The following is a 14,525-nucleotide window of genomic DNA, read 5'->3' on the forward strand; positions in this document are numbered from 1 at the left end:
GCAGAGAGATGGTCCTGGCGAGGCTGGCCAAAGCCAGATCGGACAGGCCGTGAGTGGGAGTCCCCCAGGATTTGCGTGATCTCATCAGAGCTGCTTTGGGCTTGTATTTCAGCGGAAGAGTCCCTGGCGTGTGACAACCCTGGCTTGCCCGAAAACGGTTACCAAATCCTGTATAAGCGGCTCTACCTGCCAGGAGAGTCCCTCACCTTCATGTGCTACGAAGGCTTTGAGCTCATGGGCGAAGTGACCATTCGATGCATCCTGGGACAGCCATCCCACTGGAACGGGCCCCTGCCCGTTTGCAAAGGTAAAGAAACCTTCTCACCCTCTGGGGATGGGGACCGGGAGATGTCAGGTCTGGCTTCTTGTTATGATTCTCAATTTGCTCTAAAAAGTCCAGCTACTGTATTTCATGACATCTAAGATACCGCCATTATTTTCTGCACCACTGAGAAAGAAAAAAAATTGCTGCCAATTAAACGATGGCACAATGCCTTCTCCCGGCTTAGCACTTTTATTTCTACTTACTAAAAGCTCTGTTGCGAGCTTCGATTTTTATCATAACGGAGAGCCATTCTGCTTTGGACTCCTGCTTCGGTTACATGGCTTAAACATTCCCTGCCTCCTGCACCCCGTTTTCACAACCACTTGGTTCCCAGGGGTTACGAGGGCTCCCCTGTTGCCTCTGGGGTGGTCTCCCCTGCCGCTCACACCCTCTCCAAACGCTGATGATGGTGCGCTGGACCATGGCGCGCACTGAGCCATCGTGAGCGCCACCTGGTGGCGGCGGATTAACACGCCCCCATCCCAGAGATGCTGAAGAGGGAAAACGTGTTTTAAAATCAGTGATCTGAGGGTGTTAGAGGGGAGGAGGGTGGGAGGATGGGTTAGCCCGGTGATGGGTATTAAGGAGGGCAAGTATTGCATGCAGCACTGGGTGTTATACGCAAACAATAAATCATGGAACACTACATCAAAAACTAATGATGTACTATATGGTGACTAACATGATGTAATAAAATAAAATGAAGTATAAAATAAAATAAAATCAGTGACACCTTCATCACTGAAATTAAGTTTCGACATAGCCAGTGAGATTTGGGTCTATTTATCTGGGTCTTTGAGGCATGCAATTAATAACAATATCCGATGCTTTAGGCTAATAGATCTTGGACTTTTATGGCATTAATACCCCTTTGAGAATGAGGCAGAAAGTTCTGAATTCTCTCCCCACGAGGGACGGAGGCATCATGGAGTTTAACGTTTCTACTTGGGAACCCATAACTTCAATGGATCCCCAAATGTTATCATGAACTTCAACCTTAAGCCTTACAAATGTTTTCCAACCAGCATTTTTACTCCTAGGTAGATGCACAAATTAATTGCAAACAAGTACTCACAGCAGCACTTGTACATGAATATTCATATGTACATGAATATTCATAGCAGCATTGCTCACAAAAGATGGGAACTACCCAAATGTCCATCAACTGGAGAATGAATAAATAAAATATGGTCCGAGCTATGCTGGAATATTATTCAGCCATGAAAAGGAATGGAGTGCTGACACCTGCCACAGCCTGAATGGATCTTGAAAACACGATGCTAAGGGAAAGAAGCTGGACACAAAAGATCACATATCCTATGATTCCATTTATGTGAAATATCCCAAATTGGTAAACCCATAGAGACGGGAGACAGATTGGTGGCTCTCAGGGCTGGGGTGGAGAGAGAAGAGTAACTACTTAGTTGGTAGAAAGTTTCCTTTTAGGGGTGATGAAAATGTTCTAGAACTAGATAGAAGTGGTGGCTGCCCAACATCGTGAATGTGCTAAATGCCACCAAATGGTACACTTTAAAATGATTAATTTTATGTTATGTGAAATTTACCTATTTTTTTAAAGATTTTTTTCTTGAATCGCTTCATTTAAACCTCAAGACCACACTCTAGGATAGATGAGGCATCTTACCCATTGTATGGTTACAAAAGGACAGGCTCAGAGACGTTAGGTGACGTGTCCAAAACCACACAGCTATTATGAGACAAATCCAGGATTTGAACCCACATCTCCTGATTGTAAATTCCCTGCCTCTTTCCCAGTGAGCTGCCTTTAGGGTGGACTTTAAGGCTGTTAGAGTGGACTTTAAGGCTGTTAGGGTGGACTTTAAGGCTGTTAGGGTGGACTTTAAGGCTGTTAGGGTGGACTTTAAGGCTGTTAGGCTATAGCTTCCAACCTGCCAGTCGCTTCAGCATTCGAATCACCCAGACTGCTTATGAGAAACAAATTCTTGAGTCTACTACCCCATATCTACAAAACTAGAATCACTGAGGGGCAGGACCCTGAAATAAGCATTTTAACAAGCTCTGGGTTGCTCAAATGCACTTTGAATTTGAGAATCACTTAAAGCAGTGGTTTCTAAACGTGGGGTGCAAATATAAACCGACTTCTGGGCCCCTGCAGGGGAGATGCTGATTCACAGGGTCTAGGGCAGGAGCTAGGGAACCAGGGTCACTAGCACCAGCTGTGAGTCTGATCATCAGGCAAGTGTGAGAAACACTGGCATAGAGGGGCTGCATATTCTCACCTGGAATCAAGCAGGAGCCTATCCTGTGAGAGCCAAGACCTTATAGAAGCAGTTCTTAATAAAAGGGCAAGAGATCCTGTTGAAATGCAGAGAAAAATAAGAAATTGGCCACTGGGATTTTTTTTTAAGATTATTTATTTATTTGTTTATTTGACAGAGAGAGATACAGTGAGAGAGGGAACACAAGCAGGGGGAGTGGGAGAGGGAGAAGCAGGCTTCCCGCTGAGCAGGGAGCCTGATGCGGGGCTCGATCCCAGGACCCTGGGATCATGACCTGAGCCGAAGGCAGACGCCCAACGACTGAGGCACCCAGGCGTCCCCGGCCACTGGGATTTAAGACAACTGCCTCCCTCCTCTTCCCTGCCATCATTTTTGACGAAGCCCAGCCCTGTGTTTGAATTTGTTTTCGATAGCACAGGAAGTCCACTCTGTAGAGTTCAAACATTGGGATGTTTTCCCCCGGGGGCAAGATTGCCTGTAAACCTTCTAACTGCTACATGGACGTTCATAGAAGTTGATCTGGTGTTGTTGGTACGTGTTGTGCGTGGAGGAAAATTAATAGGGGTTGTTTTTAAGAAATCTAAGTAAGGATACCCCGGAAGGGCCATTTTTGACTCTATATGTGATCTGCCCCCTGATTATTTATGTTCCTTTTCGGATTCGCTACAAAAGTATCTCATGCAAGAAATGGAAGAAACCAAAGTTGCCAACGAAGCATTGTCTCCTTTTCCCTTCCTTTCTCCATCCCTTCCATTCGTCCCTGGGAAGCCAGTCTGGATCACCCATGAGTGTCCAGTCTCCCCAGTTCCCTGGACTTAACACAAGTAGACACACTGCAAAGAGAGAGGCAGGGAGTATTCGTTTGTTGCCAAGTAAAAAAACACCTCACACCATACGTATTTTGTGTTTTGCTTTCCCCCATTTATCACACACATCTGTCACGTTGGAAAAAAGAAAAATGGCGCTCTGTCTTAGCTTTTTAATTGCCATGGGGCCATTGCACACTGATGTCTCCTAATGCATCTGCTCCTTCCTCTGTGCATGGATCTACCAGTTCTTTTCTGGTTTCTTGTTTGCTTTGTCTCCTTTTGCTCAGAAATGGCCTTGCCCATGAGTCTTTGGGTGCTGACGTTTCTCATGGGGTATGACAGATTCCTCCAAGGGCGATTGATGGTGTGGGCCGAGATCTATGGATGCTGAGATTTTGTGGGTTTTGCCAGATTCTTTTCTGCAACTGTAGTAATTCATGCTCCCCCTCTAATAATGTGTGATAATGTCCTTTTCCCCACATGCTCGCCAGCACTAGATGTTATCAGGTTTTTTTATGTTGCCAATCTGATGGGAAGATGGAACTGCCATCTGAAAATACATGATCAAAAACACAAGATAAAAGGTGCTTGGTTTTGCATTCCTGAAACTTCTATGCTCTAAGATAGGTGAGCCGTTGAAGGCCCAGCAAGTGAGTGGCCCCCTGCCCCTCACTTTCTTCATCAGGCATGACAGAGTTTCTGGCAGGAAAGGATCTTAGGGGAGGCTTCCATCTTTCTCTCCCTTCCACTTCCACTCCTGAGACCCCACGACTCTGTAAGGATGTGACAAATCACCTCCTCTTCCCAAAAAAAGTGGGGTGCATGGCTTTGTGTTCTGGAGTTGGCTAAGTGACTGAGGGTCAATGTAAGGCCACCTGATGGGGACTCGGAGGCCCTGGGATTCAGCCTGGTTGGGCTGTGGGCCACCTGCGTGACCTTGGGCAAGCCACCCTCCCTCCCTGACCTCGGTTTCTCTTTGCGTGAAATAAAAGGAAAAGGTGGGGCCCTGGAGGTTGCATTTTAACTTGTGCCCCAGGGAGCCATTGACCACCCTCCCAGGGACACAAGTTCAAAGTCTCCTTCTGCTCTGAGATGCAGTAGGAGTTCGTGCATTCCCAGACACTCAACCCAAGTCCAGCTCATGTCTTGGGCAGTAAGTATCTATCTCATCCTTTCCATTTTCCTGATGCCATAGCTCCAGAGATAACCTGTAGTTAGTTAGTTAGTAAGCTAGCTTTTCAACTGGTTCTGTTGGCATCACATGGTAATGACCAATGTCAAAGAGTGACTTTGACCGAGGCACAAATTAAGAAGTCTCAGTATTAGGACGTGCATTCGGCTGGGCCTTTGGTGGCCATCCCCTGGCACCCCCTTATAATGCAGTCTGTTTATCTAAGCCCTTCACTCTGGGGTTTTGCTTCTTAGAAACCCATTCCACATGGGTATATTTTTGTGCTCACCTACCATGATGTCTTTGGTGCCAAAGCCTGGGAATGCCAGTCCCCATCATCTTGAACTTCCAGAGAAGTTTTACAGGGAATACGGGGAAATGAATGAATTCCAGAGAGTTTTAGTCTGTGGCAGTGAATGAAAATTGTTTTATAGGGAATACAAATAATGGTCAAATAAATATGGAATAGAAGTAAAGCCGGAAAGGTTCATATAAACACGTATTTCAAAGCAGGAGAACAGTTTCAGCTCTGGCTGGATTTTGGAAGTGGGGCTTTATCTTGAGCCTCACTGTTCGTCAACCTTTGACCTACATAGGGAACAATGAAAATAAGCAGAACTACGTAATTAAGAGCAGAAGCTGGGGAAAGACAAGCAGTCTGGGTTTAAAGACTGCCTTCATCCCTCAGAAGCTGTGTGAGATCGGAGAAATTGCTTCACTTCTCTGAACCTCTGTTTGTTCATCTGTAAAATGGGGATGATGATAGTATCCACCTAGTGAGATTGTTGTGGGCATAAGTGATACATACAGAAAGCTCTTGGCACAGTATCGGACATACCATGAGTGTTCAGTAATTAATCACAGGGACTACTATGGTCCTCGTTTCTTTCATACGTATGTCATGATCTCTCAGGAAGCTAGGAAAGGAATGTGTCCAGGCCACTTCCACTAGTTCCAGGAGCCCAAGATAAATCAAAGCTGATCACTAACTTCAGCCAAGCATGGCACAGGTTTTTGCTCTTAATTTTTTGGCTTCATTTCATGCAGAGTGAATTAACTCGACATTAACCAATGCTTCCAATTTCCCTTTCAGTTAATCAAGACAGCTTTGAACATGCATTAGAAGGTGAGTTCCATAATGAAAAAAAAATCCAATAAATCAAGCTAATAGCAGAAAACAAGGGCAGGTCCTTGCTTGTCCCTTCTCTAGGTGCTTTAAAAAATAAGCAGAATTTCCATCTCTTCACTGCTGAAGATAATTTCAAAATAAAACATTGTAAAAGAAACAAACCATTGAATTTGCAACCTAGGGTCCTAACTATGACCTGAAAGGGATTTGTCACCAATTCTGTTCTTGAGGTAAGAAAATCTGAGGGTCCACATGCCTGAGAAAGGCACAACCCAGCTGTATGACTTTTCATCCACATGGTGCCATTTGGGGGACGTAAATCCAGTGATGCCTCACCTTCCATGCTGAGCCTGCCCCTGTCTGCCTGGGAGATGCTCTGTGGTCCATTTCCCCCAAGTTACCTGTCCCTGTATCCTCCTTGTTTTCTATTCTCCTCCTATTAAGAATTACCAAGTGAGATTTATTAATGGGGAATGGACAGTAAACACTAGCCAGGATTTTGTTTGGGTTTTTATTTTGTGGTTCCCTTCCCTTTCAACCCCTCCCATACATAAAACATTCTATATTCTGTATAACCTCCATTCACTTGGGTACCAAACCACTCACTGGGGCTGTGGTGTCATAAGATATATATAGTTTCGTTTTTATTTTTGAAAAGTGATAACCAATTAAGGAGTTTTTATTATCATTTTTGGAGCCATTTAGCTTTCTGACAATAAATCATTCACTCAGAAGGTGGGGCCATGCGAACTACGTGTCATTAGTTGCTCTTCTTTGCAACAGATGAGGTTTTTTTTTAAGATTTTATTTATTTACTTGACAGAGAGAGAGAGAGGGACAGTGAGAGAGGGAACACAAGCAGGGGGAGGGGGAGAGGGAGAAGCAGGCTTCCCGCCGATCGGGGAACCCAATGCAGGGCTCGATCCCAGGACCCGGGGATCATGACCTGAGCCGAAGGCAGACGCTTAATGACTGAGCCACCCAGGCGCCCCATACAGATGACATTTTAATCCCAACAGGCATAGCCGGGCACAAGCATAAGTGCAGAGGTGGAGCATGTGTATGAGTCATTCTGCAGGGAAAAGGGAGAGCATTTCGGGGTGTTAGTGTCTGTCACGTCAGGCCATCCCTTTGTTGCCTTTCAGCAACCAGTGAACCATGGGAACGTCTTAAAGGCCTGGGTTGCTCAGAGATGATGAGAGCCATTGTAATGTTTTGTGCTCATGCATTTGTCGTGGGTGTTAGCATCGATTTTTCAGACTTCATAGAGTGGCGGTTAATGGATTATAGATTGGCCTACAGCCGAGTTCTGTGGGCCGTGGCCGTGGAGAAATGGCAAAGAAAACCCGAGTGCGGGTGTCCGGAGGAGATGCAGGGTCTCCCTTCAGGCTGTGCTGAGAACACGCCCCTGGCCCCCACAACAGCTTTTGTGGTTCTTACAATTTCCACAAACCAGTGGGAGGTAGTGGGGTGGGGGGGCTCCAGGTGAGGCCAAGAGGGTGCAACCGTGGCCTCTGAGAATCAAAACTGGGTCTTCACAGTTGGGGTGTCATGCCGGGCGGGGTGCAGTACTGAGAACAGGCCCAGCTGCCCAGCGCCCCCTCCTGGAGGGTCTGATAGGGCAGCTCTGGGAGGCACCTGTCAGTCTGGGTGCAAGGAGTTACGCCTTTTCCATGGAATGTCAAGCAAATCTGCCTTCCCAGTTAGCACATATGAGATTTTCTCCAAGTCTCTCCTTGAAGTGGATTTTAACCAGATTTCAACTGCAGCCAACTCCCCCCCCCCAAAAAAAATGGGCATGGCATGACCACAGGTTAAAAGAGTGTCATTCTTGGTAGCCCCATGACCACCCCACCCAAGGATGGGTCTGGGCTCTGTTGCAAAGAACCAGTCCCATTATCTCTAATCTCTGCCTCTTCTCCCCTCTGGGGATGGTGGTCTAACGGCTAAGGCTCTGCGATGTCAGCGCTTTCAATGAGTGCAGAACTGGGAAGGCAGGTGCCCACCTGGGAACCCTGCCCGTGCAGGTTGAGGGCGTGAGACCGGAGGGCTTCACTGGCTTATGTGTTTAGTAGCAGAAGCAGCAGCCGAGACATCGCTGGAAGGGGGAAATATGGCACTGGCTATCTTCATCCCAGTCCTCATCATCTCCTTACTGCTGGGAGGAGCCTACATTTACATCACCAGGTAGGGGGCTTCGGGGCAGGGCGTGGGGCACTGCCATCCGCTCAATGACCAGCGCACTGGAGGACAGGGTCTCCATCTGTAGCTTGGGGTCGGTGGCATCTGGGAGCTTGGAGATGACATGATTCAACTCAGCGCTGGGAGAAATACTCCTACTGAGCGCCTCCCACCCCATCCGAGGCAGGAGGGCTGAGCATGCAGCAGCAAAAAAGCAGGCACTACCCCTGAGCTCAAGGAGCTGTGGTTTAGTGGGAGAGATAGACACACTGACATCGATCCCATCATGCACTCATTCATTCGTTCACTTACTCCACAAACATGTGTCGACAATCTACTACATACCAGACATTGTCCTGTGTGTTGGGGATCATAGAACTTGCCTGCAATGAGGAAGGAAGGTATTTAGCCATGGCTAGGATATTCACTAATTCATTCAAATTCACAACTATTGAGCACCTACTATGTGCCAGGCAGTTTGGGGGGTGGGGAACAGTTCTAGGAACATCCCTGTGCACAAAACCGAAGGAGATCTTTGAGATGTGGGGCCCAGCTTCTAATGGGAGGAAGATAGACAGCAAATGAAGTATAATAAGTAAATACGGTTTACCCTTGAACAATGTGAGGATGGTGAGGGGCGCCGACACCCTGTGCATCGAAAATCTGCATATATAACTTTTGACTCCCTGAAAACTTAACTACCGATAGCCTACTGTAGACCAGAAGCTTTACTGATAACATAAACAGTCGATTAACATGTGTTTCGTATGTTATGTGTAATATATACCATATTCTTTTTTTTTTTTTTTGAGAGAGAGAGTGTGAGCATGGGGGTTGGGGGCAAAGCAGAAAGAGAGGAAGAGGGAGAGTCTCCAGCAGGCCCCATGCCCAGTGCAGAACCTGACATGAGGCTGGATCTCCTGACCCTGAGATCATGACCTGAGTTGAAATAAAGAGCTGGACACTCGACAGACTGAGCCACCTAGGCATCCCTAATACCGTATTCTTACAATGAAGTAAACTAGAGAAAAGAAAATGTTATGAAGAAAATCATAAAGGGGGGGCCTGCTTCTCCCTCCCTCTGCCCCTCACCCCCCACTTGTGCTCTCTCCCTCTCTAATAAATAAATAAAATCTTTTAAAAAAAAAAGAAAAAAGAAAAAAATCATAAGGAAGAGAAGATACACTTGCAGGACCATGCTATATTTATCAAAAATTCCACATATAAGTCAACAGTGCAGTTCAGACCTGTGTTGTTCAAAGGTCAAGGGTGTACATTAGGGAGCAAAAGGGAGCTGGAGTAGGGGTGGTGATTGCACTCTAGAAGAGGAGTCCCCACTGAGACACGACATTTGAGTAAGGACTTGAAAGCAATAACAAGTAACCTATGCAAATATCTGGAAGAGGAGGATTCCAGGCACAGACACAGTATGTGCCAAGGCCCTGAGGCAGGCGTCTGCCCAATATCATTTTTTTTTTCTGTTTTTGTGGAGCCCACAGTGTTGAAGGGGGAGAGGAGAAATACACAAATTATGACACTGTGTTACACGAACAGTGTAATACACAGAAATACACAAATTATAGCACAACACATTGTGATGAGCACAATGAAGGAAAGAGATAGGGTGTGGTAACAGAAGAACCACTTTTTAAATAGGTAGTCAGAGAAGGTTGTTTTGAGGCAACATGGTATATAGTTGGTGCTCAGTAAATGCTGATTATTGCTGTTATCGCTCTTTGTGAAAGAGGGGCTCAAATCACCTTACGGGTGAAAACCAGCTGAGCTCCCCCCCTCCCCAGGAAGGGGAGGTACTGAGGCTTAAGCTGTCAGTCACCCACTTAGAAGTTGAGAGCAGTTATGTTTTCGGCATTCACCCACTTGGATTCTCACTGCAAGAGGCTGTTTCTGCACACCTTCTTGGCATTTGCGGAGGTGCCCATGCCTGGGAAGGGGCCCCAGCTAGCTGTCCTCCTCTGGTATTGTAACTCCTATCTCCTTCGCTGTCCCTTTTCCAGATGTCGCTATTACTCCAACCTCCGCCTGCCCCTGATGTACTCCCACCCCTACAGCCAGATCACCGTGGAAACCGAGTTTGACAACCCCATTTATGAGACAGGGGTGAGTTGGTCTCTCTTCTCGTTTGGGTGGCAGACTTTGTATTGGGTACTAGGGACACAGTTGTAAACCAAATAGACCTGGTCCAGCCATTAATGAGCTTATAGTCTTGCAAAGGAGACAGAACTCAGTAATAATAATAAGAAGAATATGTACCATGAGCCGGGCACCTTGAATGCATAAGCTGCCCAAATCCCTGCAACTCTGTTGTATACCATGCAGTTACCTCTGATGGACTGATGATGATACTGAGAGTCAGAGAGACAAACAAATGATTTGGCCAAGGTTGCACACAGCCAAAAGCATGGCTTGGAGCCAAGATACAAATTCAGACTGATGCCATTAATCATTATATTATCCCGCCTCCCTTGAACCTCAAATAATCAAATAGGCCAATGGGTATCTTGATTATAACAAATCATCATTTTTAGGGACCATGGAAAATTTGCAGGGCACCATGATGCATGGCCAAGACATCCTAGCACCTTAGTTGTATTCTACGAGTTAGAAGCAAATCACAGGTCCTGCCCACACTTAGGAAAGGGGATCATGCAAGAATGTGACCACTAGGAGGTGAGGAGCAGGGGGCCCACCTTTGAGTCTTCCCACCATACTCCCATCTACCATAGATATGCTTGCTTATCTGTGTTGACCCAGCAGGAACAGTAGACCTCCATGAAAGCATATGGCAATGACCTCTTCTGGGGCCAAGCCTCTGACTTCTTATATCTCCCAGCTCCTCTGCCTTGAAGGCCTGGAATATATTACACACACTTGACAAATATTGGAGAAATTGAAGGAGTTGCCACCCACGTGTTGTAGTCATTTTCGATATGGAACTGCTAAGAAGAGGTCGTATGTTATTTTACATTCTATATACCTTGTTTCCAAATCCGAAAAGAAGGTCAAGCTGATTTAAAAAAAAAAAAGAGCACTTCAGAAACTAATACTTATTAGTATAGTGTATCAGCTACCCAGCACTATGATAAAGCTGAGTAACAAATAATCCCAAAACTCGGTCGCTCAAAGCAAGCGATGTTAATTTGCTCATCAGTCTGCAGGGCAGTGTTTTCAGCTTGTTGCAGCTGGGTGGTTGTCCTGGCTCAGCTGCACTCACTCACACATCTGGGATGGGCGGGTTGTTGGTCGGGTGACTCAGCTCTGCTCTCCACAGTCTGCACCTCCTCGGCTAGGACTAAAGGCTCTCAAGGCACGCTCTGCCTGTGGCTCCACCACCCAATGGTTTGTACCCAATCTGTGCTTCTCTCTCTTGCAGGAAACCAGGGAGTATGAAGTTTCCATTTAAGGAGAGCTGCTCCTGAGAAGGGAGCTCACAGATCAGAACTCAACTACAACCTCCTTGAGAAATTCATCCAGAGACCACGTGGCATTTGATCGAAACCCCAGAATGTTGTCCGTCTTTTCTTTAGACTCTTTATTGAAGATTCACTGTTTTCTTTGCTGTATTTATTATATTTAAAATCGAAATAGGTGTGTTTGGAGGGGTCGCAGCTGCGGCCAAATCCATGTGACAATCTCCTTTCCAAAGGCAGGCGGATGACCTGCAAAATGACCAACATGGCAGCAAAGGGGGAAAAAAAAAGCAGCTGGGTTTCCCCATCAGCAGGGGCCATCATCTGCAGCTCTTGCTGCATCAAATTGCACGCATTTGGGATCCATGCCCTTGGTGCTTTTAGGACAAATCCAAGCCCCAGGATTAGGTTGGAAAGGGTATCTCTTGATGGATTAACTTGGGTCGGACTTTAGCTTGAACAGGTCTGCTCCAAAACAAATCCCGGGTCCGCTCTTCCAAATGCTCTCAGCTTCTAGAAGGTCTCGCCACATCCCCTCCCTCCCATGATCCTTCCGAAGGCGGCAAAGGTGTGACCATGAGCATTCTCGTCTGCCACCCTGGCCTCATTGGATGCTGGCAGAATCAGAAAATGTTGCAGGGTAGATGAGAAATTTGAGAATTCAGAGAGAGTGTGGGGGTGAGGGGGGGCATTGAGTGAGGGGATCAAGTTAGTAAAACGTTCTTTCCTCTGACCCTCCACCAATAATGAAAGGGAAGGGAATTTATGCTACAGATGACAGAACCAATCCCTTTGTTCAGCGGGGGCCCCCTCAAGCTGTGACTGTAGATGCCCATGGGGAGCTTCACCCACATAGTTACATAGTCCATATTTTGGTAGCTTGTCTAGGCAGTTCTGGAGCAAGGGTAGGGCAGTTGGTTTTGACATACACATTGCCTCCTCCTGGATAGAAGCTTGGGCTTCAATTTTGGGGGACCTGAGGCCCAATACTTTCCTTCTGCCAGAAAAGAATCCTGCTCATATGCTCCTTAAGGCATGCATTCATGACACACAGCAAGAGATAGTTCAAGGCTGCTTTCCAGCCACCCAAAACCCACCCCATTTTATGCAAACAAAAACAAAAACAAAAAACAACCAGAGAAGAATTGTTCCAGACCATTAGTAAGTAATGTCATGTTTGGAGAAGGTCCAACGATGCAAATAATGTAACCTTTTTTTTAAAAGGCAGAATCCAGTCTTTGCTTTTATTTCCATTTGATGCTTATTCTAACCCTAACCCTGGGTCATCTGGAAGGAAGAACTCTATTAATGATATTTAATTTTAGAACATACTATGGTTACGTGCAAACTAAACATTTGTCTTTTGTCGAGACTGACAAAATATGAAATCTTTATTCTAACCCTGTTCCCTAAAAGTGGCCCAAGAATCCTTATTGGCTGTTGGAGGAATAGAAAAGGTGTTGATTTTTTTTTTTCAGGATACCGATGTCTTAGTTTTGTCTTAGTAGTACAACGCCTATGACCATGTTTTAAAAGTTTATTTTCACCACAGATGGATCGTGTGAGCTTGGCAATGTACAGTGTGATTGGAAAGACAGGTTGGTGTCTGTTTTTCTTTTTAGGATATCTGAATGTGTATTTGTAATATGTAAAGGTAAAAACATAATAATCGTGCCAAAAATGTACTGGGCATCTCATTTCAGCTCATACGTGTCTGTTTTTATAAGATCAATGTCAAAACCCCTTGGGATTAAATATTTTTGAACAGGATACAATCTTGAGCAACTCAAGAACCAACTGAACCTTCCGACAAGCCACTCTTTGTTTTTAAAACAGTGGGGAAATACGTTTACAAAGATTTCGAGCTTCAAAGAATGCATGTGATGGTGTGTATTACATGCTAATTCATATAAGCTGTATCTGTCAGCTACCACCCTGTGCTTTAAAAATGCACACACTCGATCCCTTTCATCTTGGAGCTCCTCTTTTTGCTTTTTTTTGGGGGGTGGGGAGGAGTAGAATTATTTAGCCAACATAAGTATGCTGGTTGCAACTTGAGGGCCATCCTACTTAGTTCCATAGACATGCTTTAAATATGATTTTTTTGAAGCCAGCTCCGTGGAAAGTCTCCAGTAACTCAGGCTGACAGCTTTGGAAACTGCAAAACTGCCCAGCAGGAAGCAAAGCAGCAACATAATTAGGATGGGTTGTATAAGCAGAAGTGACTTGGCAAATATATGGGTAGATTAAGGCTGCGCATAAGCCTTGGGCAAAAATGACCTTTCTTTGGGGGTAAATCCGAAGGGTATGACTTTCCTATGCCCTTGAGAAGTCATGGGGGTGGGGGACGGGGCAGTCATGCGAGGTCAGATATTATGGAGTTGTCCAGCACCCTCAAAGGTAGGCTTTCTCCTGGGACGTTTTCACTTTCATTTTATCCCCAAACAGAATAAAAAGCAAAACAAACTTTCTAAGCTAGAATAATGAAGTTAAGTCATTTTCCACTTTGTATATATTGATGCTAATAAAACAAATGAAAAAGAGGCAAAGCTATGGGGTTTTTGTTACAAAGACACTGCAGGGTGGCATCAAGGGGGAGGGGGTGTTTCTGGTGTCTGGGGATTGGGTTGAAGTAACACCTGCTGACACTTTGATTGACAAGACAGGCTGCCAACTTGGGAACGGTTCCGGGAGCATTGGGGGGAATGTTCGGAACAAGACAGGACAGCAGGCTGCCATGTCAAAGACGGGAGGCTTAAACAGCAGAGGGTTATCTCTTGCAGTTTTGGAGGCTGGAAGTGCAAGATCGGGTGCTGGCCATTCAGTTCCTCGTGAAAACTCTTCCTAGCCTGTGGAGAGGCTTCTCTCTCTGTCCTCTTCTTATAAGGCCACACCTGCTATGGGATTCAGGCTCCACTCTTAGGACTTCATTTACCCTTAATTACCACCTCCAGGCCCTGTCTCCAAAAACAGTCACATGGGGGATTAGAACTCCAACTTATGAATTGGGTGTGGGACACAATTCATCCCATAGCATTCCAACCCTTGGCCCCCAAAATTCATGTCCTTTTTTATGCAAAAGATTTATTCCATCCCAACACCCCCAAAGTCTTTTTTTAATTATTTATTGTTATGTTAATCACTATATATTACATCATTTGTTTTGGTGTAGTGTTCCATGATTCATTGTTTGTTCATAACACCCAGTGCTCCATGCAGAA

At 45.7% G+C, this 14,525-nt stretch overlaps 1 protein-coding gene across 6 annotated transcripts in view; it reads left to right on the plus strand.

The window, feature by feature from the left end:
* The window catches only part of SEZ6L (seizure related 6 homolog like), a 184,685-nt gene extending 170,841 nt beyond the window's left edge, over positions 1-13,844 (plus strand). For 2 of the 6 annotated variants that reach the window (XM_073886795.1, XM_073886799.1), the window contains 5 exons: positions 113-307; positions 5,660-5,692; positions 7,768-7,882; positions 9,892-9,994; positions 11,268-13,844. In XM_073886795.1, coding sequence (XP_073742896.1) covers positions 113-307; positions 5,660-5,692; positions 7,768-7,882; positions 9,892-9,994; positions 11,268-11,297 — 476 coding nt within the window. In that variant the 3' untranslated portion in view covers positions 11,298-13,844. The remainder of the gene's footprint in view (positions 1-112; positions 308-5,659; positions 5,693-7,767; positions 7,883-9,891; positions 9,995-11,267) is intronic. The other 4 variants (XM_073886798.1, XM_073886800.1, XM_073886796.1 and 1 more) reach the window with 3 other exon arrangements.
* The last annotated feature ends 681 nt before the right edge of the window (positions 13,845-14,525 follow it).

Source organism: Callorhinus ursinus, unplaced genomic scaffold, assembly GCF_003265705.2.
Source record: "Callorhinus ursinus isolate GAN/ISIS: 27379988/994484 unplaced genomic scaffold, GSC_fseal_2.0 scaffold72, whole genome shotgun sequence".
NCBI classification, from domain to species: Eukaryota; Metazoa; Chordata; class Mammalia; order Carnivora; family Otariidae; genus Callorhinus; species Callorhinus ursinus.